The sequence below is a fragment of the Oculina patagonica genome, chromosome 7 (assembly GCF_052425735.1).
Source record: "Oculina patagonica isolate OP01 chromosome 7, crgOcupat, whole genome shotgun sequence".
Taxonomy (NCBI): domain Eukaryota; kingdom Metazoa; phylum Cnidaria; class Anthozoa; order Scleractinia; family Oculinidae; genus Oculina; species Oculina patagonica.
Window position 1 is genome coordinate 282,713 of NC_135764.1, and position 26,446 is coordinate 309,158.

General features: G+C 39.2%; 2 protein-coding genes and 1 pseudogene across 2 annotated transcripts; all 3 read right to left on the minus strand.

Annotated features, from left to right (window-relative positions):
* Nucleotides 1–601: 601 nt before the first annotated feature.
* LOC144661034 (uncharacterized) lies at nt 602–10,638 on the minus strand. Its single transcript, XM_078521748.1, has 8 exons — nt 10,617–10,638; nt 7,600–7,899; nt 4,665–4,846; nt 3,617–3,957; nt 3,299–3,429; nt 2,497–2,699; nt 1,450–1,893; nt 602–892 (listed from the first exon to the last, which is right to left on the minus strand). The coding sequence occupies exons 1-8, from the start codon at nt 10,636–10,638 to the stop codon at nt 659–661; spliced, it is 1,857 nt and encodes a 618-aa protein (XP_078377874.1). The 3' UTR covers nt 602–658.
* Nucleotides 10,639–10,859: 221 nt separating this feature from the next.
* On the minus strand, nt 10,860–12,362 carry LOC144661035 (uncharacterized; annotated as a pseudogene).
* A 1,913-nt stretch (nt 12,363–14,275) lies between these two features.
* Nucleotides 14,276–21,526, minus strand: LOC144659473 (uncharacterized). The gene is made up of 3 exons (XM_078519917.1): nt 21,456–21,526; nt 18,423–19,823; nt 14,276–15,617 (listed from the first exon to the last, which is right to left on the minus strand). Exons 2-3 carry the CDS (start codon nt 19,808–19,810, stop codon nt 14,888–14,890), a joined length of 2,118 nt encoding a protein of 705 aa, XP_078376043.1. The 5' UTR covers nt 19,811–19,823; nt 21,456–21,526; the 3' UTR covers nt 14,276–14,887.
* Between the last annotated feature and the right edge of the window lie 4,920 nt (nt 21,527–26,446).

Below are 26,446 nucleotides of genomic sequence, written 5' to 3' on the forward strand. Positions count from 1 at the left end.
GAGGAGCAGTCAATGAACCACTTGTGACGTCACAATTTGAAAGTCAGCAGATTTGGCGATAGCATCTGATAGAGCTAGGTTTGACCTTTTCAAAGAACTATTCATTTTGCGTATCGGTCTCATCCTGACAGAGCTAATCAAGAAAAAGTCAATCACTTTTTGGTGCATCGGTGCTTAAACAGGCCAAAACACCTGTAAAAGATCGAGGTCCTCTTTTCAGGGTTTACCAGTGTTTTACTCAAAACTTTTTGGTCTAAAGGAAGGACGGATACAGTAGAAAGAAGTGGAAATAACAAAGCCGAGAAAAACGAAAGGAAAAGGAGCAAGGAAAAAAAATGGAAACGATTTTGCAAAAAAAAAAAAAAAAGGTCCAAATTTTGGCTTATGCGCATGCGCCAAAGTACAATTTTGTACATTTTTTCCATGGAATCTTCGTCAAAATCTTGCTGCATCGTGGAAAAGTGCTTTTAAGCAAAGTTAAGGGAAGTTCAGGATCCTAGTATCAAAAATTCAGTTTAACGGTAAAAAAACCTGTTTTTGGAGAAATGTAGCACTGAAAGGGTTAAAGACGTAATTTTACCGAAACCTTGTGAATCTCCAATCATCAAATTCTAATTATTACAATACATCTTCTAGCCAAGGGACTATTGCAAACTCTTCAAGCGCCATCTGTGGCCAAGTTCTTTACAAAGAACAGCAGTTGCTCCTGTGACGTCAGTTTTCGCGGAATCTTCAGTTGATTGACAGCAGTGGGTGTCACTTTCAGGAGAAACTCTCGGAATTTCTGGAACGTGCCAGGTTCGACCAAACAAACTTTCATTCTGTCTATACAGCCGCCATTTTCACGCCGGATCAGGTAAAATGGATTGACTTCACACAGGGCTTCGTCCAACTGAAATGGGAATTAAAACAAAAGAAGTAAGATCAGTTTGAGGAAATTGAATTGGCAACGAGGCTAAACTTACATACTAAAGTCATATCGTATCCATAGTGACCACATTTCATGCTATGAAAAGCAAAAAATTTCACGAGAAAAAAAAAAAAATGTCCAATTTTGAAATCAAATTTATTTTGGCCGAATGATGAAGAAAGTTGTGTAGAAAAGAAAACTCCGTTGCTGAAAATTTAATTTCCACATTAGTGGCGTTTTTTGGTACAAGCTAACCATTCATCCCGGTTTTCATTTAGAATAAACGTTAGTTCAAATTGTGAATGGTATAAAAAAAAACTCCGACACTAGGGAAAGAAAAAGGAAAAGGAAGGAACGAAAAGATCAAATCAGAATAAAAAAAAATGAGGTGAAACGTAGCATGATAGGTTTTCTGAAGTGCTTTTTATGGTGATTGCGTTTTTAGCAATTTAGCTGGAATTTGGCAATACCCCATGGCAAATATGAGCGGTAAAACCCAATCTAACGCGGATACGAGATTGCATGGATGGAAGCCTTACCTCTTGTGAAAGCAGGTCATTTACTGCTGCATCTCGGGTAGAGCCGCTCAGCTCCAAGAAAATCACATAGAATGGCTTGACACCGCCAAACCCTGTGTGATTGTCGTGTTTTTTCTTGCTGATAGTTTCCTCAATGGCTGCTCTACTACTGGGAATAAAATCCAACAGAATACTCTCTGCGCATGTGTAATCCACAAGCCGAAACCTCTCGTCTTTACTTCGGAGCACTGTCGTCAGTGCTTCGTACATCATCGTTTCAGTCGTTTTCTCCGAACGCATGTTAAGAAGCTGGCCTTGTCTATACTGGAACTCAATCACCGGGCAACTGTTATGCAAACAATCCACTTTCACCACATCTCCGATCCTATATCGATAAAGACCGCTAAGAGTTGTCACCACCAACTCGTACAAGCTGCCGACTTCAACTTCTTCACCAAACAGCGTCTGTTGAGTACAAAATAGACATATTAAATTTAAGTGAGGAATTACATGTTTAGTTGATGACGCGGTAACAATTCGGGTCCTTGTGGTAGTATCCTCTCAACAACAAAGTGTATACTGGAATTCTCATGGACGACAAGACTGAAGTACCCCAGCGGTACAATAAATCTTAATTAGCTTGATACCCCCTGAATCTCACCTTGCTTCGGTCCCTTAACTCTCTCTTCCGCGCGCTCTTTCTGGGGAACCCTAAAAAGGACGCGCAGAAGACCGAGTCAAGGGTTTTTAGCCAAGACACTAATTAGCCAATATCCAGTGATACCTTGTTGTAGTGTGATAGATCAATCACCCTACAACAAGGTTTTCTTGGATAGTGGGATCTTACAGAGTTTCGTGTCTACTATGTTTTCACAAATTAGCTAGTTTGAATCAATCTTTCGTAAATCAAAAATTGTGGGGACTTCAGATATCTGTTACCGGTCTCTTTATATTTCCAAACCTTTCCAGTCCAAAAATAAAACGATCCTAGAGAATCCCCCTTCCAATTCCCACCTCGAGAACGACTCCTTGCAATCACATTATCGTCTCAAAAGCAATTTCCTTTACCTTGGGTTGCTCCTCATGACTATGATTCAGTGGAATAAACTCAAAAAACATTGATCGAGGCACAAGAAGATAACAAGGCTTGGTTTCCAGCGGCCACAGGTTCACTCCCATTAATCCCTCAGTGGCTCCATAGATAGTAGAACACAATGGCACACCTTGAAGATAACGCTCCCTCAACTGAGTGGCATACAGCTCAGAAGAACCTGAGGTAAACGAAGAAATATTCAGTTATAGTTGATTTTAGGAGGGTAATAGGTTAGTTTTGTTTTAACTGCTTCTTAGATCGCAACTTTCGTGGGACACTTTTCACGTATGCGATAGGCGGTGTGTGGAGGGAGGTCAATGTTTTGGAAGACATCCGCGAGGGCACCAGGTTAGCTCAAATGTGTAGACTTTTTCGACGGATAATTCTTGGACAACGTATGCTTCTGTTAAAACTTCCATCAGTTACCGCCAACTGACACTAACAAGTAAAACTACTTCTATTATAAGCAATTCTCGTAACGATAACCTTTTCAGAAAGTGTACGTATCAACAGTTACAGAGGGTTCGAACTTATTGTATCGTTCCTTTACTTGGTAGGTTGCAACTTTCGGGACTTTACGACATCACTTGTATGAAAAAGATTGAGAGCGTAAACTGATCGCATAGTAAGTACTCGTAACTGATTTTCCCAATTGCAGTGATACTCATCACGAAAAATCATGTTGCAGGGTGTTGCACGGTAATCGTCCACACCAGTTTGAGTCATACACAATTTCTGCAAGGCACGTGAATGAAAATAAGACTAACATTTCCTTACCAGAAACTACCCCATGTACGTATGTTAAGTGAGGCCAGATTCTCTTAGCGATTCCAACAAATCCTTTCTGAAACTCTCTCCTGAGTTCATCCGCTCTTTGTTTATCGGGCTTGAGCAACTTATTTAACTCGCTATGAAGAAAATAGAAGAAAATGTTAAGCAGATTATCTTTCCAGTTGAGAAGTGTACAGAAAGAAAAACGGGGGTCAGGTGGAGGAGGGTTTATTTGAACATCTGTTAATTTATTGTTATCATCATCATCATCATCATCATCATCATCATCGTTATTATTATTTTTTGTTTAATTATAGCTCATACCTTCGGACACGATCTGTTATTTCCAGATCTGCTTTCATTTTGCCTTTCGCCAGGTCTTCAACCATTAGTTCCCAGTTTTTCTCCAAGAAAACGAAAACTCCGTGAATCCAGTATGTGAAGTTGCCCCAAATCGAGCCCAGGTCCCTATCTCTTAGTGCAAACAAGATATGAATATAAAGTCCTGCGGGCTCAGAGAAAACATCAAGATGTACGCGGGGCGTGGAGAGGGCGTGCAGCTGTAAAGAAGGGGCCAATGTTGAAGGTCCTATTGGAATACCTCCTTCTGAGTACTTTAGTTGAGGAGCGTGAAACAGTTTGAGGGACTTTAGTAGGTTGTCCGCCTGTGAAAGATAACTGAATGTCATTGACTGACCAAAAACGAAAAAAAAAATTCTTGGTGTCTAAGAAATAAAATTACACAAATTTCTTTCCTATACTTGCCTTACTGGCTTCTTACAATACGAAAATAGCATGCTTTTTTACCGTGTATAAACAAAATGTCACCAAGCTTCCCAAGCAGTGCATACCCAGCTTGAAAAAACCACTGGAACGCAATAAAACCAAGAGAAATTTTCTCTTGATAAAACTAAACCCTAAAGAAAAAGGCGGAAGACCGAATTGCAAGTCACTACTAGCCGACATCTATGTAGGAATTTTTTTATGGCATTTTCCGTTAAAACCGGAAAAATTTACAATCCGTTGGAAATAATCACGAAAAGAAGTTTCTCCCGAAATATATCTACTTTCATTTATAAATCTCTGTTGGAAATACTTGGAAAAAACAAATATGAAGTTATCATGTGGATACTGGAGAGGAACGAGAAATAACTGTAAGCAACACAGGAACACGGGGTCTTGTTCGCCACATGGCGTGAAGAGGCTTAAGTGGCACAGGAACACCTAGACTTCCCGAAAAGCGGCTGGAAATCGCCGAGCCGCAGGGAAAACCCAAATTTCATTCGGTTCATAGAAACAAAGAAGTTTTGACATGAACTCAATCGCGTGTGGCTATTTTCTCTGTGTGTCTAAGACTTGAATATCCGCTCACCTGTGGTAGAACGTTAAATATCGTATAATAAACACCAACTGCGAATCCATATTCCACGAATGCTTTGGAGTTGTCACGTGTCTTGGGAATAAGACAACTTTTCCCAGTTGTCCCGGATGTAACTGCTAGCATCCAAGGCTCCTGGCTTGTTAACACATTCTTTTCTCCCTTGGCAATTCTTTCTTTGAGAAATAAAAACATTGCTCACAGTTAAATGTTATGACAAAATCGAAACGATAACAAACAGGAAATATCGCTAGTGAGATACTTTTTTTGGCATCAATGCCTTCAGTCCCATTTTAAAAGTGTTATTTCTCCTTTTACATTGTCAGCACTTCTTTAAATGCTAGTTCCAAGAATTTGGAGGTAGATCAATGCCCATGGCAATCACTGCAGGGCCGTGACTAGCAAGAGGCAAGACGAGGCACTGCCTCGTCTAGATTTTTACCTAAAATTAAAAAAATTATGTTTTGTTGGGAAAATAATCCCGGTTGAAAGAGATTGATTTTTCTCAAACAATACGTTATCAAAAATGTCTCTGAAGAGTTTCACTGCTTCTGATATATTTTTCGGAGGGGATACCTCAGAAACCCCTAGCAAGATCTGCCTCGTCTATGGCAAAGTTGGTTACGGCCCTGCAATCGTAGATCGCTTCAGCAACATCTGAAGACATAGTGGACATGTTATTTTGTTATGTCGCGCTCCGTTTTCTTGTTCAACACAAAGCGTTTATATCATGTATGATAAACACTTAAGAGTGCTTGCAAGCATAAGGTCAACTTGTACATTAAAAATAGTCAACATATAAGCTGATTTGTCCATTAAATTATGACTTTTTATTATCAACAAACCAGTAACCCTTGTTGGAGTTAAGCTTGTCGCTACACGGTTATTGAAACTCGGACGTGGGAGAAAAAAATGACTTTTTGCAGACCACTGCAAATTTGTATTTGGCGACTTTTGTTTTAGTATAAGCAACTCAGATGTTTATAGACGACGAAAACTGCTGAAGCTTGAAGGAATTAAAGTTATTGTACTCTCCCATGTTCAGGCTCTAATAACAATGAAGATGTATTGTATTGAAGACTTATCTGACGAACTATTAGGGGTATCAAATATTTCAAATGGTCTTTCGCTTTGGTGCGGATTTTTTTTTGGGCGGCACTAAAAATTGCGAAGCTTTTTTAAAAACTCCTCTTTAAAAAAACCCCTCTAAGCCGGCCCAACAAAAACCCACAAAATTTCGCACCAGGCCCGGGAGGACACTATTGATAGCTAACAACTATGCGGTAAGTCATGAGCTGCAGCGATAGGGGACGAAAATATTTCATTCATGCTTGGCTATAAGCTACTTAAAGACTGGTACACATTAATAAACAATTTAGATACAATGTAAACATTTTTTCAGCTCGTTTATTCTTGCAAATCTTTTAATCAAATGATACAGTATTTAAATATCGTAAAACGATCGAGCAGCAACAATCAGATTTCTCTCTCGGGAAAATTTGCGAAAACGCCACTCACAAGGACGAATTTTGCACCAGTCTCTCATTGTTTCGTGCTCAAGCAGATTTGTTCTCCCAACGATTTTATATGAATTTGTATCATTTTTTTCTGGTTGATTAACATACTTTAGTTCTGATGGCAAATCAAGAAAATATTAGCCCGTCCCCCCCCTATCTTTATTCTCTCCTATACATTTTAATTAAGCTACCGTGAAGATTTCTCATTTCAGTAACATTTTTCATGGCCTGTACTGTTCAGAATATGTACTTCTCATTTTAAGCGCTAGTCCACGAGATTCTCTGTGAAAATCTTCCAAAACAAAGCAGAACAATAACATTAGTTTTCAGCCAAATTTCACGGAATGTTTATCATAGCATTAGCTGTCTTTCAATGCCACTCACTGTCTTTTAGTTCCAGTTCGCCGAAGCACTTAGCAACGTGTCAAAACATCTGGCTATAATACAGAGCATCTGCCTACTGCTCTCATCCACGTCAAAATAAATAACTGCTGATCATTTTGTCTGACTGTACAGAGGTCTTGACCCAAAACATATAAATTTCATGCATACACCTTGTTTGGATCCGAACCTGACAGTTTGTTCCATAAGAACCAGCTGCCACATCTTGGAAGTAATAATCTGCCATTGTGTATTATTTCAAGCACAAAATTGTTGGAGTCTTAATTTCGTCTTAGACCTCCCTGCCAATCGTGTTATATATTCCAGATTAAAATGGTTAAGTCTACAGGGAATGTCGTTGCGTTCTGTTTTCACAATATAGTTAAGGCCTTTTAAAAGGGATATTTGTGTAAACCAACAAAGTTTAATCTGTTTTAATTTTTCACCTGAGTATTACGGTGGCAGAAAGGGAAAAAATTTTATTTCCCAAATTTGCAAGCTATGGTTTTGGGCGATTTTGCTTGTCGAAGCCAAGAAAGTATTACTAAACACCATCTTGATTTGGAAAAATCTAATTTACATTTACTTTCTACACACTAATTAGTAAATTAGTGTGTAGAAAGTAAATGTAAATTAGATTTTTCCAAATCAAGATGATGCAAGCTATGGTTGTCTTTCCGAAAATCGTAGCTGGCGCTTTACCATGCCCAAAATCACATATTTTTACCTCCCCGAAAAAAAGCAGGCATTATATTTCACGAAAATTTGAGGTGAAATTGCACTAAAGAAAATCTGAGGGGATTACAGGCCTTCCGAATAGATATTCACCGAAATGATCCGATGGATGCCCCTGAATCTATAACCCTTTGGCAAAATAAGTCAACTTTGAACAATCTACTTTACTGACAGGGATAAATTCATGATAAGCGTTAGTTTAATTACCCCCTGGGTGAAAAAGCTAGTAAACTAAGCGACTATTTACTACTAAGCTATAAATACCTGGTGAAGAAAAATGATATAGAAATACCTACCAACAAATGTCTTGTAGTGATCATATCTGGTAATGGGATGACTGTTTGTGAAAGCACGCCGATTTTTTATGTCAGTGAACTTGAACTGTCTTCCATATTTAGTTTCTGAATTTTTCTCCAGAATGTTCAGCAAAAACTTTTCTTGAACTTGTGGAAAATTCTTCGTGTCTTGTTCAAGCTTTCGATTAGCTTTGGCTCCCAGAAAATATATAAAGCGGTTGAGAAGATAGTGAATTAAGACACTCCATACTGTGTGGAACCTGGATCGAGCTTTGTTCCAAATATGAACACTTCCAGAGACTACAACACCGAGAAAAATTAAAATTAAAGTTAAAAGAACCGCCATAAATGTGCCGTGATCATGGAAATAATGCTTAGACGTTTAACCACAATGTGGCACAAGCCTGTCTTTTATAAACATCATAAGAGTGTTTAAAGTTTTTGATAACCTTTCGGAAGTTTATGTGATGCGTGCCACCTGTGTGTTCACACGCACGTTTTACTGAATAGATCAAGTTTAGCTCAACATACAAATAAGAAATAACTTGTTCTCCCCAACAGAGAAGTTTTACCGGATATGTTCATTTTTCTAACAGCTATTTGAAAAAGACAGGAGCCTAAAGGCTGACAAATTTCTCTGGACGTGCGAGGGAAATTGCATGGTAAAACTTTGCCACCGTCACGCAAATGACGTCACGATAAGAGTCGCTCAGACCAGCAACCGGACGCACATTATTGAAAGAGTTAGAAGCCACAAGTTTTCGTTAACTCCTCCGCAGTCATCTTTTGGTGAGAGATGTGTTGAGTGATAATTTAAGTGTCTTCCTTTTTTTTCCCTAGCATAATACTACTATTCTTCTTTTCAAAGCTGTATGTATCGTTTGTTTCGCCACTATGCCACACTGAAAATGATCAGGGTCAAAGTTACTGATATAAATCTGTCTGTTGCTAATCGCTGATGACACTAAAGGCTGTGTTTCGCAAGGCAACTTGAAGTTTCTATATTTAATTTTTATAAGAATTTGCCTGAAAAAAATGAGCAATCTAATCCGACCGATTGTGTTTCAAACCGCTTACATCTTCACACGGGATGGCTTTATAATAAGTCTCCTCCCTTCCCCCAAAAAAACGCCTGCGGAGGAGACAAGGAGCAAAGGAGGGCCTATAAAGTTCTGTAGTATAAATACAGCTTCAATTCAATTCAACCATAGCGAGTAGACGTCATAAGTCGAACTTAGAGAATACCAAGTATTATCCATAGCAAGTTTATGAGCGATTTTCAACTGAAATGATTGTTTCGACAATTTTTAAAGCATCATGGTGCGGGTATGTTATGTTATTCCATTATCCTGCAATACTTGCCTCAGACATGACTGTCTACCACTCTACGGGTCAACCTGAGAGCTTTTGATAATAAATGTCAATAATTGTAGAGTGCTGAAGTTTCTTGTAGTTGGTTAAAAAACAGTAGTCCTGTTTAAAACAAACTAACCAAGGGGAACACCCGGGGGGGGGGGGGGGAACAATATTTCCTCATCGTGAACAGTTCGTGAGGATCAGTTTGCTGTTTCATTTGCCTTTATTCAAGTTTCTTTAAAGTTCCAGATCCGGCACCTCTTAGCTGATTGATCGTGATTTTCCTGTTCAGTGTTTAAATGTTTTTTGGGCCATCCGGGTAAATCATGTTTACTTGCGTGGTGACCCAGACGGTTCAAATAGCTGAAAATGAGAATAGAGAAATACTGTCGAGCTTATCACCGGAAGAGCAGTGACCTAAGGCGATTAACTCTAATCCGGGATAATACAGGTGTAATTACTTTTCATAAAGGCATTCAGTGTATTCAGTGCGATTTCAGTTAGTTCGTGTTTTTAGGGTTAGGGTTAATGCAAAATAAGTTGACACTTATAGATTCCCTTCTCCTACCTCAGGCCTGGAGAGCTTAGAGGAGTGAGGGAACATAATCCCGGAAGAACTGAATATAAATAGTTTTCTTGAAGATCAAAGTACGCCAGAATTCTTACAGTGCCAGCGTGTGGGATTAGCCGTAAACCACGACAGCTAATTTTCTATTTTTAGTTTAAAAAATGAACCGTCGACAATTTTATAACAATTGCAAACTAGGATTTCTTTTGTTTTACGATCATCTTCTTTATCTCTTTATTAAACTGACTTTTTTGACAACCAGAAAAATTTACTTCAGGAAGGCTTCTCAAAGACTTTTAATGATTGCTTTTGTGATTAGATATACACTGTATTAGAACTGTATAAAAGAAAAGTGATAAAGTCAGTCAGAAAAAAACCGGGTATAAAAACCTCTTGAACCATTTAAGAAAATCGAAGTCCATTGCCACACGAGTCGACAAAAACTAGATATAAGTTTTCTTCCGACATTCTTGGCATTTTCCAATCTGTGTTGAAAGTGAGTCGAGTCACGCCCGTTACGAATTTCCGTTAAGCGGCTGGGTCAAACACGTGAGTTATAGTTCCGTTTTTACTTCACATCCCGCTGGTTACGTGAAGGACTTCATTCCGTCAAAGGTGTTAATGTTATCGAAATGTTGCCTCGACTAACGTGAAAGGGAGAAAATTTTTGTTGCCTTGAGTTAAAATAACTTTACAAATTGTCGATCCGTCACAGCTTAACAGAAAATATGAACGATTTTCCATCAGCCTTAATCTTTTTTCTTCGATCTTTTTCATGGATGAAAGTTCAAAAAACTGCCCGACAATGATACATTTTGTAAAATAAACGGGTTGATAAGTGCCAAACATTTAGCAAAGTACCAAACTTATAAGGCTTTGCCCGCTTTACATAAAATGGAATCAACCGCCTACATTCAAAAAGCGAAATTTACAACTATCGTTTGACCGCAAAACAGTCTCATTTTCATGTCACCGTTTTCTCTCAAAATTTCGATGCATGACGCACGAATTGAACACTCAATCCCGCTCATCCGAGATCCTTCTAGGGATCGAAGTCGAGAAAGTTTTGCTGCCTAAAACGTCACAGTCAAACCTGACGCCCCATTATGGGTCATTATGACCCTCAAATAAGCACACTCGTTTGTGGGGCCTCTGATCCTTGTTCTATTGATGCGCTTTTGACTGACAGATCTGCACATGGGAGGAGGGGTGTGTTCCCATATAACAGTGACCCTAAGTGACGGGAATTGAAAGTAGTTGCAGCTGTTCTCGTAAGCTTTTAATTGTACTGGTTCTCTAGTGAAGCAGTTGCTAATGTTTTTGGAGTCAAGTCAAGTCAAGTGTATTTAGCTAGGCAGGCAATTTTCTTAGTACCTTTCTTAAGTTCCTTGGAGAGCTGAATTGATGGCTCTGCTCTCTTTTCCTGTCCTGCAGGCAGCACAGCTTCTGGTGGACTGATAAGTGGTTTCCCTTCACTCTCGACAGCCTTGAATGGGCAGCCTTTCTTTTGAAGTACTGGACACTCATCAGCTTTCTCGTGGCCAACACTGTGCATGACTTTCATGGTCTTCAAAAGAGCTTCTTTATGGTGGCAATCCTTGTCACTGCTCGGCATCTGTGACAGCTTGCTTTATTCTTCTCCATTTGGTTTGGCTTCCTTGAAAGCACATCCCTCCCGGAACCCAGGACATTTCTTGATTTCTTCCAGAAGAGCTTCCCTCATGTGGACAAAATATGTATAAAACTGTCGCAGCGGATAGGAATTTTAAAGAGGATCAAATGCTACTTACCTCTAAAACATAGACTACTTTACTATAACACCATGATTAGACCGATTATAGATTATGTGAGCGTGGTTTGGACCAGCTGTGATAAACATACCCTCACACGTGTTCTAAAACTGCAGAAGAGGGCTGCAAGAGTAATTCTAGATGCCGATCGCCAAGCGAACTCTGTCAAACTGTTCAATAAACTTAACTGGATACCATTCATTTACCGAACAGGCTAAACTAACTAAGTGCTTTATTATATACAAGCGTCTACAGGGGCATGTACCCACCTATCTGAAAAGCTTACTTAAGCTTACTAGCGAGACTCATTCACGAAATACAAGATATGCCAACTTTAATATTGTTCATGCAGTTATAAAACGATTCACTGAAGGTGGCAGAACTTTTACGGTGACTGCTTGTAAAGAATGGAACAGCCTACCCCTATCTATGCGAAAATTATCAACGATTAAAGCTTTTAGGAACTCTCTTTGGAAGAGAATTTTTAAAGAACAGCAGCTTTTAAATCATTTTATTCTGTAATTTAGTTACACTTTTACTCTTTTTACCTTTTTAATATTTTATCTCGTATTTCTTGTATTTTTATTCGTAATATTTCATAGTTTATCCATAGTTTTAATATTCGTATTGTTCTGTGTATTTTTATATTTTATTGTAAATAATTATTGAGGGCCACTGGTTTGTTAGTGTTTTTATGCTATTTTAGTGCTACCCTCGTTAAATAAAGATTTTACTTACTTACTTACTAGCTTCATTATTAATCTTGGCAAATGGGCAACCACCCGGACACTTCTCTCTGAGCTTGCTGGCATCTGAAGCAGTCCGACTCTCCAGAACAGCAGTTGGTGGCTCAATGGCTTTCCTTCCTTGCTGGCATCTTTGAAAGGACAACCTTTTTTTGTCTTGAACACAGGGCACTCTCCAACTTTCTCTTCCAAGCTTTTAGACTCAGAATGAACAGCCCTCAGCATGTTTAGTAACTGCTCATGAGCTGGACCTGTGTGGCGCTTTGATTCAGGCATCTTGGAAAGAAAAAAGAAAATTAACATTAAGATGCAAAGGGCAGATCCCAGGGGGGGTACTCCGACTTGTGAATGACGGGGATGATCGAATGAAGGCAAAACTCAGGACCCAAAAAAGTCCCTAAGTCTTCCGACATTACCCAAAAAAATCCCTGGACCAAAAATAACCCCTTAAAAATCCCTTGTCAAATTACCCCTAAATTGCCAGGAGGGCAAATAACGCTCGGGTTTGATTATTCATCATACCATAAATACGCCAAGGCCGTGCCAAAGCACTTTAGTTTGTTTTTAATACCCTAAAAGATCCCTTATTTGAATCAAGTCACCCAAAAAAATACTTGCCAAATCTTCTTACCCAAAAAAATCCCAGAATCGAAAATTTCAAACCAAAAAAAAATCCTTCGATCATCCCCGTCATTTACAAGCCGGAGTACCCCCCCCCCTGGGGGGCAGATGAGGACATTTATTGGTGATTATTGTCAGCTTAAGTACCATACATAAACAAAATTATTTATCAAATTGAACTTAATAATAATAAATAAACGGTCATGGTAAATTGAGTTTCCTGAAATGGCATTAGAAATCACTGTGCATATACAGGGCCTTAGGCAGGGGGGTGCCATGGGTGTGGCTCTGGCCTCAAAGGTCCGCCTAACAGGGGAGTTAGGGTTAAAATAACTCTCAGAATGCAGGAAATGTGGACATAAACAACTTCCCCGGGGAGAATAATCCCGCTATCCGAGACGCGTACACCTCTGGCGCTTGCAAGATCCTTACTACGGCCCTGGGTCCAGTTGTTCAAAGAGTGGATAACACTTTCCATCGGATAAATCGCTATCCAATGGATAAGTAATAACAAAACAAACTGCGCTATCCACCGGAAAGTGATTTATCCAGTTGATAGCGTTATCCCCGTTTTGAACAACTGGGGCCTGATATACCAAATGAGTATGAACAACGTTTTAGCCAAATTGATGCACTAAAAGTTAATTGCCTACAGGTGTCATTATTGTTGGCAATTTTACAAAACGAGCCAGACAAAAAGCCACAGGGCACCAGACCTCCCCCCCCCCCCCCCCCCAGACAAACAAGTGAAGACAACCCAAGATGCAGGCTGGGATTTTCAAAATTTAATTAACTCAACACTTGCAAATACAGATTTCTTTTTTATTCATCACTACTGGAAAACTCACTATTACTATATTTCGGTATGTTATCGAAAATAGCTACATCCATTTCCTAGAACACTTTCTTCATATATTAGACTGTAATCTAGCTATTTTTAATAAAATTATTACGAAGTACCTGAAATCACTTTATCAAACAGTTAAAACTTTTCTCTAATGTATTAAATTTTTTTGATGATCAGCTATAAATCATATCTCAACCATGACATAATTTCCTGTTTCAAAATCAATTCAAAACTTTTTATTAAATTGTCATGATGTTTGCAAATTATAACTCTAAGAACTCAATGAGCTCAATAGACCCTTCCCACATTCCAAACAATTGTGCTGAGCCGAGGTTAAGGTCCACAGACAAAAATGTTGTTATAATTTAGCTCAGTTGAATCTGAATCTACACACTCGAAAAGTTAAACATAAACTTAACAGTTATGCAATACTTGACTTAAGGTCACCTACATGTAAATCTATAAATTATTTTTTAAACTCTTTCAGTTAAAATGCTAATTCTCCATACCAATCATCATACATTTCTTTTGATGTAAGTTCTAAGAATTTGAAAGTACATCATAACAGAACTATAGCTAAATAATTTGTAATTACAGTAATCTCAACGTTAATGCCTCCTTCACAGTGTACTGATACTGTATTAGAAATCACTGTGCATAAACAGGGCCGTAGGCAGGGGGGTGCCATGGGTGTGCCACTGGCCTCATAGGTCCGCCTAATAGGGAAGTTAGGGTTAATATCACTGGTCTTCAATAATGATCATTTCAATGAATCATAGGTCTGCAATACATGCAAAGGATATTTGCATGCACTATCTTGTTCCAGAAAATATCCATACCCCCACACATGGTTTTTGGGTTGAAACCTCCCAACTCCTCTGAAAATTCCAGTTAGGCCTAATACTTTACGTTAAAATATTTGGCTTTTAAAAACCCCCAACCTCCTGGGAATTTCCAGTGACCATCTATTGGGTGGGTATGGATTTTTGCTGGAGCTGCACACCACGATAGGTTTACTTACATGTGTAGCAATAATTTAAGAGATCTTGACATAGCTTACTTAAGATCATGTCTTCCAAATATATTATCAGTTACAATAAGTTCACAATCAACTCTCACTGCAAAAAAATGCCCAAAAGAACTGTTTTGAACTTTTAAGAAACTCAATTCCTATTCACCAAGGCTTGAGGAATTAACAAGAATACATGTATTACATTCATTAAACAATCAATAACCAAGACTGTTCTAAACTCCTCAGTTTAAGTCTGATTAATTTCATTTTTGTTTGTCATACAAACTGCAGACATAGTGATTCACTAAACTAAAGTAAATCTAGATTTACTTCAGCTTTTATGTTCTTTTATGTCATTTTGGTAAAAACCAGCCCCATCACAACAGCTGCAACAGCAATGAATATGGCCAAAAGCACTGGATCAAAGCTCCTTCCTTCGCCATGTGGAGTTGCTGTGTTTACTTGTGCAGGTTTCTTGCCCATGGTTGCAAAGGGACACACTCCAGCAGACTCTTTACTACTTGTGTCCACACTGCTGTAAATCTCTTCAACTGTCAGCTTCTTTGTCTTTGGTTGCTGTTCTGCAAATCCGGCCAAGGCATCTATCTCTTGAAACAAGTAGATGTTCAGCATAAAAACGTAATTCGCTTCTTTAACAATCTCATCGGATTTCACTTTATCAATGTTCAGTTCATCCAGGCGGGATCGGTACATGTTCTTGAACTTCTTTGCGTCAGGGATGTTCTCAAAGACATAAAACTGCACCCCTTCACCTGTGCTTGGAAGATCCATTGCTTTCATGGCCATTTTTCGAAGGATTTGTCCACCAGCCAAATCCCCCAGGTACCTGGTGTAATGATGAGCTATCAGCAGAGTGGGATCTTTGTTGCCAACTTCATGGATTCTGTCTACATAGGCTTTTGTAGCATCAGACATCGGAACTCGCTCTTTCCATTCTTCTTCAAAATAGAACTCCATATCTTCCTCCAGACTCTGCAGACGTCCAAGCTCTTTTGGAAAATGCACTGCCTTGAACATGTCATGGTCCTTGTGTTTCTCGCTCTCTTCTTCAAGTGCTCTGAAAAGGACACAGAAAAAATCAGGATGGTTACCATTAAAGCTCTAACCTAATTAGACTGAAAAGAAAAGATGTCTCTCAACGTGTGCTTCTTAAATCCCATGGGTTCTCTGAGGTTTGAACTGCAAACTTTATCTGTGGCACTTCATAAATCAATGCAGTCACTCTGATTGGCTCTTACTAAGTTACAACTGTTCCCAGGAATGATCCACATTCGATTTCCCCTTACATTTCCAACATATTGTCAAGTCACCAGGTGATAAGAAGATAGAAAATCATCAATTACTAGCTTGGGGTATTGTATTTATTGAGTCTCCAACAGACAGAAATAGCCAACCCACTTACTACAATATTGTACAATTTGTACTTATTTGGGATGCTTGCCTGGGCATGCCCCTTTTATATACCTAAATGACATGACATATACCTAAAACAGAAAGTCTCATTGTAATTTTTATATAATAAATTAAAATGATACAGCCTTGAGTTATGTCTATGGGAGGCGCGGTGGCCCAATGGTTAGCACGTTGGACCCCGGATCAAGTGGTCCAGGTTTGAGCCCTGGCCAGTTTATTGTGTTCTTGGGCAAGACACTTTACCCTCATAGTGCTTCTCTCCACCCAGGTGTATAAATGGATACCGGCCAACTAATGCTAGGGGGTAACCCTGTAATGGACTAGCATCCCACCACAGGGGGAGTAAAATACTCCTTGTCACTTTAAGCTACAGAGACCGGGATAAGCTCCAGCCTGTATGGGACACTAGGCTCGAAGCAGATTTACCCTATGAGGTGTATGTCTGAAATATTTTAATTCAAGGCTCTTTTAAATGTCTAAATGACAGATTTCCCTACCCTTTCATATACCTAAACTTTTGAAATCCCTACCCTTTTATATACAGTACCACTCAAATGTAAGTTGACAGTCCCTCGAGCCTCGATCCTGGAGACTCGATCCTCGAGCCTCGATCCTCGAAACTCGAACATTTCGAGTTTCGAGTCTCGAGTCTCGAGGATCGAGTCTCGAGTCGAGAAAAATAATGAGCTTGCCGCTTGAATGATTCCTCGAGAAAAAAATTGCTCAAGCGGGCCGCACTCGAGTGTTGTACTATGGTCAAAGCCAGCGTGCCGGCTACTCATCTCTGCTGTAACAACGTGCTTGGTTGTTTAATATTTCGAACCGTCCCAAAAAGTTCGAAATAGGAGCTCAAAACCGTCGATAGTGAATGAATTGAGAGCAAATCGAACCAGAAGTAACCGAGTTGGAGTTAGCGCGGTCCCGCCGAATCAACATGGACAAATACAACCTGTTAAAAGGATTTAAAATGTTTTCAAAAATGCGTTCAGGCGATCTTAGGACAAACATGAAGCATGTGTGCAATGTCACGCATACGATTGCTTGTGTTATGATTTAGGATACAAATATTAAACATTAAAGTTCACTCTGCCATTTAGTTTTCTTCTGAAAAATGCAGTTACGTGTGTATGAAAGAATCAAAATTGGATACTTGCGTGCGGCATTGTGTTACATTTATTTACGCTGCAGTTTATTCGAAAGGTTTCAAATTACTTTTGATGCTGAAAATTTGGCCAACTTTCATAACTGCGCCGCTTTAAAAAAGCAAAATTTGTATAACTTCTCTAAAGCTGTAATAATAATTAACGCCATTATCTGTGTTATAAATGAAGACAAGACGTTTCATTCAAGAAGAATTTAGCTTTTAAGAATTTTATGCCAAATTCACAAAAAAAATAAAACACGCTCATTTCAAGCCAGACACGACAAGGCTTCACGGCTCCGATGTTTTTCACGTGGAATGTTTCGTTTGCCTTCTACAGAATTTTTACAACTCAAATTTAAGAACCGGTTTTATTTACGGAAACTCTTGTCTGAATTTCAGTAGCAACCAGAAAGAGACGTCGGAAATTCAGGCTTCTGAAACTTGTTTGCGCGATTTCGCGGTGCTATTCTGCAGCTCAGCTTACAATATTCGTCGCATTTTCATCGTTTCGCATCGAATGCTTCAGATGCTGAATTACAGAACATTTTGTGATAGAAATTAAATTTGTACTTTTATTTGCGAAAACTCAGGATGAACTTGTAAACCAATAACTGAAATATCTTCGTGGTTGAAAACACGCACTTACGGCGGGTTGAAACTTGACAAGGGAGAGCACAAGTTTGAACTACAGGTTCTTTTCACGTCCTTTTCTAACTTTAATTCGTCGATCACGGCTTTAAAGGAGGAGTTTGTGTCAGTACTTTTAGGTAAGTAAACGGAATTACGATCGGCGCGAATATATCGTACTGTTGAATGTTACATGTCGGGGTTTATACATGTATTTCATGCGCTGAGGGTGGACGCGAAACACTTGTACATGAGGCGCGAGCGGCTTTTATTCTTTCCTCGAGAAATAAATCGTTTCCTCGAAAGCCTTTCGAGTTATGAATATTCGAGAACGCCTTGTTTCTCGAGACTCGAGACTCAATCCTGGAGACTCGAAACTGGATCCTCGAAACTCTCGAGGATCGAGTCGAGACTGTCAATTTGAGCGGTACTGTACCCAAGACCTGAAAGATACCCTTTTTGGGCAGAGTCTCCCTGTATAAGCCATTATAGGGACCCCCCCCCCCAAGGGGGATGCATGGTATCTTAATGGTTAGTGTGCTGGATCCCATCCAAGGACTGGAGAAGAATTATTCCTGGACACTTATGCTTTATTATAAAGCTGAGTACCAGCCTAATGGGGGGAGGGGTGGTGCACTAGACTCACTCCACCTTACAATGCACTTGATAAAAACTAACCTGTAAATAAAGTAGAGATCAGCAAGAAGTTCCTTGTACCACTGTCTTTGGATTCTTCCTTTGGCAAACTCCTTCACAAAGTGAACATTTTCTGCTTCTCTGTGAACTTTCTTAGTACCTTTCTTAAGTTCCTTGGAAAGCTGTATTGATGGCTCTGTCTTCTCAATCTCTTCACTTACATTTTCAATGACATCATCAACTGAGCTCTGGAAAATCTTTGTCCAGCGTTGACTATCAAGCTTGTCAACCAGCGGCTTCCCATCACTGCAGACGGTCTTGAAAGGGCATCCCTCATCTGTCACGAACACAGGACACTCACCCATCTCATCTTTCAAAGAATGGGAGACTTCATGGATCTGCTTGAAAATCTCCAAGAGTTTGGAACCATGAGATCCCTCAACGGAGAAGGATGGCAAATTAACAAGCTTCTTGTAGATGTCTCCTACACTCTCACTGTCCTTGTAAGGGCAGCCTTCTTTAAATTCAGGGCACTCTTTCAGCTCTTTTCCAAAGTCTTGCCCACCAATTTTCGCAAATGGACATCCAGATTCAAATGCGGGGCAGGTTTCTTTCAAATCTGTGAGGCCAACAAAAACAGTAGGAGGGTTCTCAGACTCTGATTTCTTTTCTTGTCCTGCAGGCAGAACAGCTTCTGGTGGACTGATAAGTGGTTTCCCTTCACTCTCAACAGCCTTGAAAGGGCAGCCTTTCTTCTGAAGCACGGGACACTCATCAGCTTTCTCGTGGCCAACAGTGTGAATGACTTTCATGGTCTTCATGAGAGCTTCTTTATGATGGCAATCCTTGTCACTGCTCGGCATCTGTGACAGCTTGCTGTAGATTTCTTCAATTGATTTGGCATCCTTGAAGGCACAACCATCCTTGAACTCAGGGCATTTCTTGATTTCTTCCAGAAGAGCTTCATTATCCATCTTGGCAAATGGACATCCTTCTTTAAAAGCAGGGCACTTCTCCTTGAGCTTGCTGACATCTGAAGCAGTCAGACTCTCTAGAACATCAGTCGGTGGCTCAATCAGAGGTTTTCCTTCCTTGCTGGCATCTTTGAAAGGACAACCTTCCTTTGTCTTAAACACAAGGCACTCTCCAACTTTCTCTTCCAAGATTTTAGACTCAGAATGAACAGCCCTCAGCATGTTTAGTAACTGCTCATGAGCTGGACCTGTATGGTGCTTTGATTCAGGCATCTTGGACAGTTCTTCCAGGATTTCATTTAAATTGCCTGTGCTCTTGAAAGGGCAACCTTGTTTAAACTCTGGACATTTCTTGATTTCTTCCATGAAGAGGTCTTGAGTAAGCTTTGAATAGGGACAGCCGTCCTTAAAAGCAGGGCAACTCTCACAGACTAATTCTGATGCATAAGATTCCATGATGATTTGAATTCTAAATCAAAATTCAAAGACAATAGGAAAATTTAACATATAGACTCTTGGTTTTAGGCCATCGTAACTTGATTAAAAATATAACACAAACAGCGGTGATAAACATTATGAAAAATCGCATTTTTATAAACTTGACGTTTCGTATGCTAAGCTACATACATTTTCAAAAGTATGACCGTTAAAATTTTGGCAACTATTTATATATTGTTATGATTTTAACTGTCATACTTTTGAAAATGTATGTAGCTTAGCATACGAAACGTCAAGTTTATAAAAATGCGATTTTTCATAATGTTTATCACCGCTGTTTGTGTTATATTTTTAATCAAAATTTAACATTAAGATGCAAAGGGTAAATAAGGCAATTTATTGTCAATTATTTTAGCTAAAGTACCATACATAAACAAAATTATTTATCAACTTGAACTTAAAAATAGTGAATTAAATTTCAACAATAGCAAGTAGTATAAGAGTCGAATAAGAGAGGCCCTGCAAGGGGGGGATCCCGTGTCGCTTCTCTAAATTTAAAAATGCCCCATGTCGCTGTTTTATGGCACTTCCTGTCGCTGTCGGTAGTTGAACTGAAGAAAAATTGTTTTTCCTTGTCAGAATTTAAGTTTTTCCAAAAGGGTTGTCATTTGTCACGATTTTATTTTATGAGCTGTCGCTACTTTCTGGGCCATGTTGCTTGTCGGAATTTACCCTGGCAGGGCCTCATTTGAAATTACTGAGCATATACCAAATGAGTAGGAAATAAGGTTTAGCCATATTGAACAACTAAAAGTTAATAACCTACAGGTCACAAGATTTTTTGGCAATTTTACAAAACAAACCAGACAAACAGCCACAGGACACCAGCCCTCCCCCCCATCCACCTCACTTCCTTCCTTCACCACCCAGTCCCAGCCCTACACCCCCCCCCCCTAACCGCTTCCTAAAAAACCCCAAACCACAATAAAATGATACTAGCCACGTTTAAACCTAAAGAAAAATCATTCAGATAATTGCAAGTATTGATTTTCCCCAGTGAAAGAAGGGATGTCTCAATTTTTAACGCCAGTTTCATGCAAGCACGTTTCGCTCCGTACCAGAAACACGATCATAGCCGACATTGACCACTTTTCATTAGCTTTTACAAACCAAATTGTGCATTGACTAACAGCCCTAGCCTTCGTAATGCTCGTGAATATTAAAGTTCGCTGATATATCGTGCTTCAATTCAGGTATAAACTTGAACATCGATTTTTGCCACCCAAGGTGCCCGGCCAAACTTGCCAAATTTTATACGTGGCGAAATTGCACGAAGCGACAAGTTCACGCGATTGAAAACGCCTCAACTTTACCACGAGAACTACATTGCCAATGATGACTTTAAAGGAGGATTTCTCTATACAATTGTAGCAATAAATTATCGCAAGAAAAGTCGCCGAGCGAACGAAAACGGCGAGTTGAATTCTAAATGAGCTCTATCAAAACAACACTGGCGATCCACGCCAACTCGACCAACCACTCAAGCGAAACGCCACATTCAGCAAGAAAATGGACAACAAAAAGAGCCTTTAAGAAAGAAAAGGGCTACAGTGTCTGGTATATAGGACAGAACTTCTAGATAATACAAAATGAGAAGATTTACCTAGATAACTTGACTGTTCTTCCTTTCTGACAGCAGTTGCAAACAGCAATCGTTGGACCAATATGGGTGCGACTATGACACGCCAATACTTTATGCAAGAACGTCGATCTCAACAGCCAATGAAATTCCAGTATTTTTCTCATGTGATACCCTTGTGGGTTTCAGTTTCTGCTGTGTCATTGTGCCAATAATAGCTCACAGTATTGCGCCAACAATTGTGCAATTCATCTCGAATGCTATCACGTATTGTATTCTAACATTGTCCCAATGTGTTTTTCGTAATTCGAGAAGCGAAGGACTTTGTCCGGCCGGTGTATCTAGTCGAACGTTCCGGTTCGGTAATCGAACCCATCGAACACCAATTGCAATCGTTCGATTGAGCTCGGTAATCGAACATAATCGAGCTCACAATAAAATTTGGTCTGTCGAACAAAATCAAACGCCGATTACCAAACTCCTGTTTGCTTAATATTAGCTGATGCTTTAGAAATTAAGTGCTACCGACTGGAATTTTCGAGAAAAAATTTTCAAAACTCCTAATTCGCATTTCTTCATATTCAGTCAAAAGAAACCCTTTGGTGAACTATTTACGAAAATGACATTTAAAATTTTCAAAAGGTTTTTATATTTGAGAAAATCGGCAAAAGGTTAAAAGGCCGTTTTCGCGTCCCCGCCGCCATAAAATTTTGTCGAATTTTTGTGGATATTCAAAACACTCGTACGGAAAGACGGTTGAACGTATGAAATTTATCTTTGGCAGGTATGCGGGGCATCCAATATACTACACAGAAACCTAAAAATATTGCAAAACGATGCAATTAAACATATCTTTTTTAAAGCCCGAAAATTGGTATTTTGAGCACTTTGGTAAACACTTGAAACAAGGGTAACTTTGGTGGCAAAAATCGTGTCCTGGTACATCGAAATTTGGAATAAAAAATAGATCGGCGTCAAGTACTATTATGGTACTGTAACATATAAAAAATCCAGCCCGGGCAATTGAAAAACCACCCGTTGAGAGAAGTAAACGCATAGTGAATATTTCATGTATTGACTACAAAAATTGTCACGGTCACGCAACACTAGTAAACACATTTCGATCTGATTTATTCAATGTGTTTTAGTTTTGCTCACTTTGGCTACAGTTTATGCTCGAAAAAGTCTACCTATCTTATGTATAATTTACTGTTTTGTATTCATATAAAAATTAATTTTAAAGGATGGGATAATTGATCTGACCGCAAAAATACAAAGGTCAAGTTTCGTGTCATATTTACCGACTTTGCCGCTCACACTGTGTAACTCGCACTGTGAAAGAAATAAAACAATTCAAAGCGAAATGTCTTCACAAAGTAGTCTCGAAGCGTGTCATATTTTATCCTGGTGGTTCTGTTTCATTAAATTACTAACTATTTAACACTGGTAAAAGTTATTTTTAGTTCCGGCTGTATCGATTCTGTAAAGTTTTTCGAATACCTCAGTCTGTGTGTCAACAACATGAATTTTGCAAATACAGTATGTGTTCATAAACAAGATGATGATCTTATCGACAAGCGTATCTATAGGAGAACATCGAAAAATTAAGTAACTGTGTTCAACTGCTTGTATATTTTCCTTTTAAGAGTGCGGGTCCTCGACTTGATATTATACGCCAGAACTGATACATGTACATGTTTACCAAGAACTGCAAGAACTGGAATTAGATGTCTGTCTGAATGTCTGTTGATTTTTCCTGTTTAACAATAACAATAAAGAAACACTCTTGGCTATAAAGCAAAGATACTATACCACCAGCAGCAGCTTACCATACATGTCCAAACATAACAAGTAACGATTCTCGGCTGGTTGAGCAAATACCAAACACATTCGAAAAGGCGATCTCCACAGCCGTTGTCACCCGTCGATCGTCACGCTCTCCCCTTCGCTCCACTGTTCCCAAGCTGTCTGCCTTTCTCCCGTTTGCAATTTTTACACAGGTTCTCTGACTTTTTACCGCATTCACAACCAATCTCGACTTACTAATTCCATCCTTTGGATAGCGGGGAAAGAGAAAGTTTTATAACGGGTGCTGGGTGGGGGAGGGGGGGGAGGGGGTCAAGGTTAATTTTGTCATTGATCTTATTGTCCCACAAAGTGACTGACCAGATAACCAGAATTGCAGAAGTAATCGTTACCTTAAGGTTGCTATTTTTAGCGGCTACTTATTTAAGCCATTTTTCTGAGCAAGATTTAGTGACTATATAATTTAGCGATTTCAGAATTTGTTTTTTTAAACCAGGCCCTTGTGTGGAAAATGGTCTAGGCAAACTCTCTTTCGAAGAAAAAACTGTGGCAGCTATAATTCTTTTGCAATGAACTTGGACTAGCTGTTCCTGTTCCACAAGTTAGGAAAAGGGCTCTTTATGTGGTCCTGTTGCAAGAACTTGTCCAGGAATGTAGTTGCATGAATGCGGGACCAAGTTAAAATGCTCTGTGTTCTGTTGCGTCTGCAACTATTAAAAGCAGTGGCGGATCAAGGGGAGAAGACATTGGGCCCTGGTCCCCATTATTTTTAGGCTAAACCGAGGCCCACGGGACCAAGAAAAATCATCTTCAAGAGCTAATTTCAGGTAAGGATGATTGGGGCCTCCACCTACCTAAAGGTCTGGATCCGCCACTGTTTAGTACACATAAGCTAGCTCCTAATAAATTGTCCAATACTAAGTGTCGTCGTACTAGCCGTGCATTTAAAATTACTGTTTTATACACCTCGACTGACTTCTAGTACACGCATCTCCAAGCTACGTGAGATCCAACAAAGAATTGTGCCAAAGTCTTCCTAACGTTGTGTGGCCCTCTGCATTTAATCGTCCCACATATCCTAAAATAAGGCAAGAGGCAAACCTTCAAATACTAAGAAGTGGAGACAGGAAATGATTTCCGACCAATTTTTTTCTGCAAGATTTGTCCTTTTCTTCTCTCTCTACAACGTTTTTTGTCGCTGTTGTTTTTTTTTTAAGTTAAACCTCTCTTCCTGAATTCCTGTCCACCTCAGTATCTTAGGGCTGAGGGCCAACCCTTAGCTAGTTCCCAGGCTGCTGTCAGTACAACATACCTCAAGGTTGCAATTTTTAACGGCTTCTAATTTTAGTGATTTGAGCGAGTAGCACGAAAATCGCTAAATTTAAAAGTACTCGCTAAAATTAGTCTTCGTCAAATTTAATACTCGTTAAATTTTAGTACCTCCCTCCCCCCTCCCCAAAGGAAAATAAATTAATCATAGTCGACATCAAAAATTCTTTTAAGAAATGGATATCGAAACTTTGTTCTTTCTGACAATGCCGTCTAGTGATTCTGTTTTTTTTTTTTACTGAACATTTATTTCCATCTTAGCTATTACTTTATGAAATACTGGTTTACACTGGGTATCTTTTTTTCTAGGGCCTGCTGGGTTTTTTTAAAAAAATCTGAAAATCGCTAAATTACATTGTCGCTAAACCTTGCTCAAAAAAAATCGCTAAAATTACTACCATCTTAAACCTTAAGGTAACTGATTACACCAGGTAATCTGGTCAGTCACTTCATGGGACAATAAGATCAATGACAAAATAACCTTGACCCCCTCCCCCCCTCCCCCCTCCCCCACCCAACACCCGTTATAAAACCTTCCCTTTCCCCGCTATCCAAAGAATGGAATTTGATTTTAAGAGTCTGGAGGTACAAAGAGCGAGTCGAGATTAGTTGTGAATGCGGTAAAAAGTCAGAGAACCTGTGTAAAAATTGCAAACGGGAGAAAGGCAGACAGCTTGGGAACAGTGGAGCGAAGGGGAGAGCGTGACGATCGACGGGTGACAACGGCTGTGGAGATCGCCTTTTCGAATGTGTTTGGTATTTGCTCAACCAGCCGAGAATCGTTACTTGTTATGTTTGGACATGTATGGTAAGCTGCTGCTGGTGGTATAGTATCTTTGCTTTATAGCCAAGAGTGTTTCTTTATTGTTATTGTTAAACAGGAAATCAACAGACATTCAGACAGACATCTAATTCCAGTTCTTGCAGTTCTTGGTAAACATGTACATGTATCAGTTCTGGCGTATAATATCAAGTCGAGGACCCGCACTCTTAAAAGGAAAATATACAAGCAGTTGAACACAGTTACTTAATTTTTCGATGTTCTCCTATAGATACGCTTGTCGATAAGATCATCATCTTGTTTATGAACACATACTGTATTTGCAAAATTCATGTTGTTCTTAGCAGTGGAAACCAAAAATTGCATAACTCGCTTAAAACGCCTCGGATTGGCCTGAGAACCGAGATAACAACAGACATAACGACAGGACATTGAGGTAAGTTGATTTTATTGTCAAAATCTCATTATATTTAGCTATAAATTCGAAAGCGTATTCTCCCATACAAACCTTCAAAAATGAGAACCGTTGTAACACAACACCTCCATATGCTGCCGGTCGAGAGTCACGTTTCGCATACGGTTACAAAATAGATTATGTTAAATATTTTAACTCCTCTAATTGTGAGCTTGGGCCGCCTGTGGTTGACACACAGACTGAGGTATTCGAAAAACTTTACAGAATCGATACAGCCGGAACTAAAAATAACTTTTACCAGTGTTAAATAGTTAGTAATTTAATGAAACAGAACCACCAGGATAAAATATGACACGCTTCGAGACTACTTTGTGAAGACATTTCGCTTTGAATTGTTTTATTTCTTTCACAGTGCGAGTTACAAAGTGTGAGCGGCAAAGTCGGTAAATATGACACGAAACTTGACCTTTGTATTTTTGCGGTCAGATCAATTATCCCATCCTTTAAAATTAATTTTTATATGAATACAAAGCAGTAAATTATACATAAGATAGGTAGACTTTTTCGAGCATAAACTGTAGCCAAAGTGAGCAAAACTAAAACACATTGAATAAATCAGATCGAAATGTGTTTACTAGTGTTGCGTGACCGTGACAATTTTTGTAGTCAATACATGAAATATTC

Excerpts from the sequence above, each read along its gene's own strand:
- LOC144661034 (XM_078521748.1), bottom strand. The coding sequence starts at position 10,638 with ATGACCCATAATGGGGCGTCAG. Across the intron at positions 3,958-4,664 it reads TATTTAACGTTCTACCACAG|GCGGACAACCTACTAAAGTC; the intron begins GTGAGCGGATAT and ends TATCTTTCACAG. Across the intron at positions 1,894-2,496 it reads GTCATGAGGAGCAACCCAAG|ACGCTGTTTGGTGAAGAAGT; the intron begins GTAAAGGAAATT and ends TGTACTCAACAG.
- LOC144659473 (XM_078519917.1), bottom strand. The coding sequence starts at position 19,810 with ATGGAATCTTATGCATCAGAATTAGTCTGTGAGAGTTGCCCTGCTTTT. Across the intron at positions 15,618-18,422 it reads GATCTCTACTTTATTTACAG|AGCACTTGAAGAAGAGAGCG; the intron begins GTTAGTTTTTAT and ends TGTCCTTTTCAG.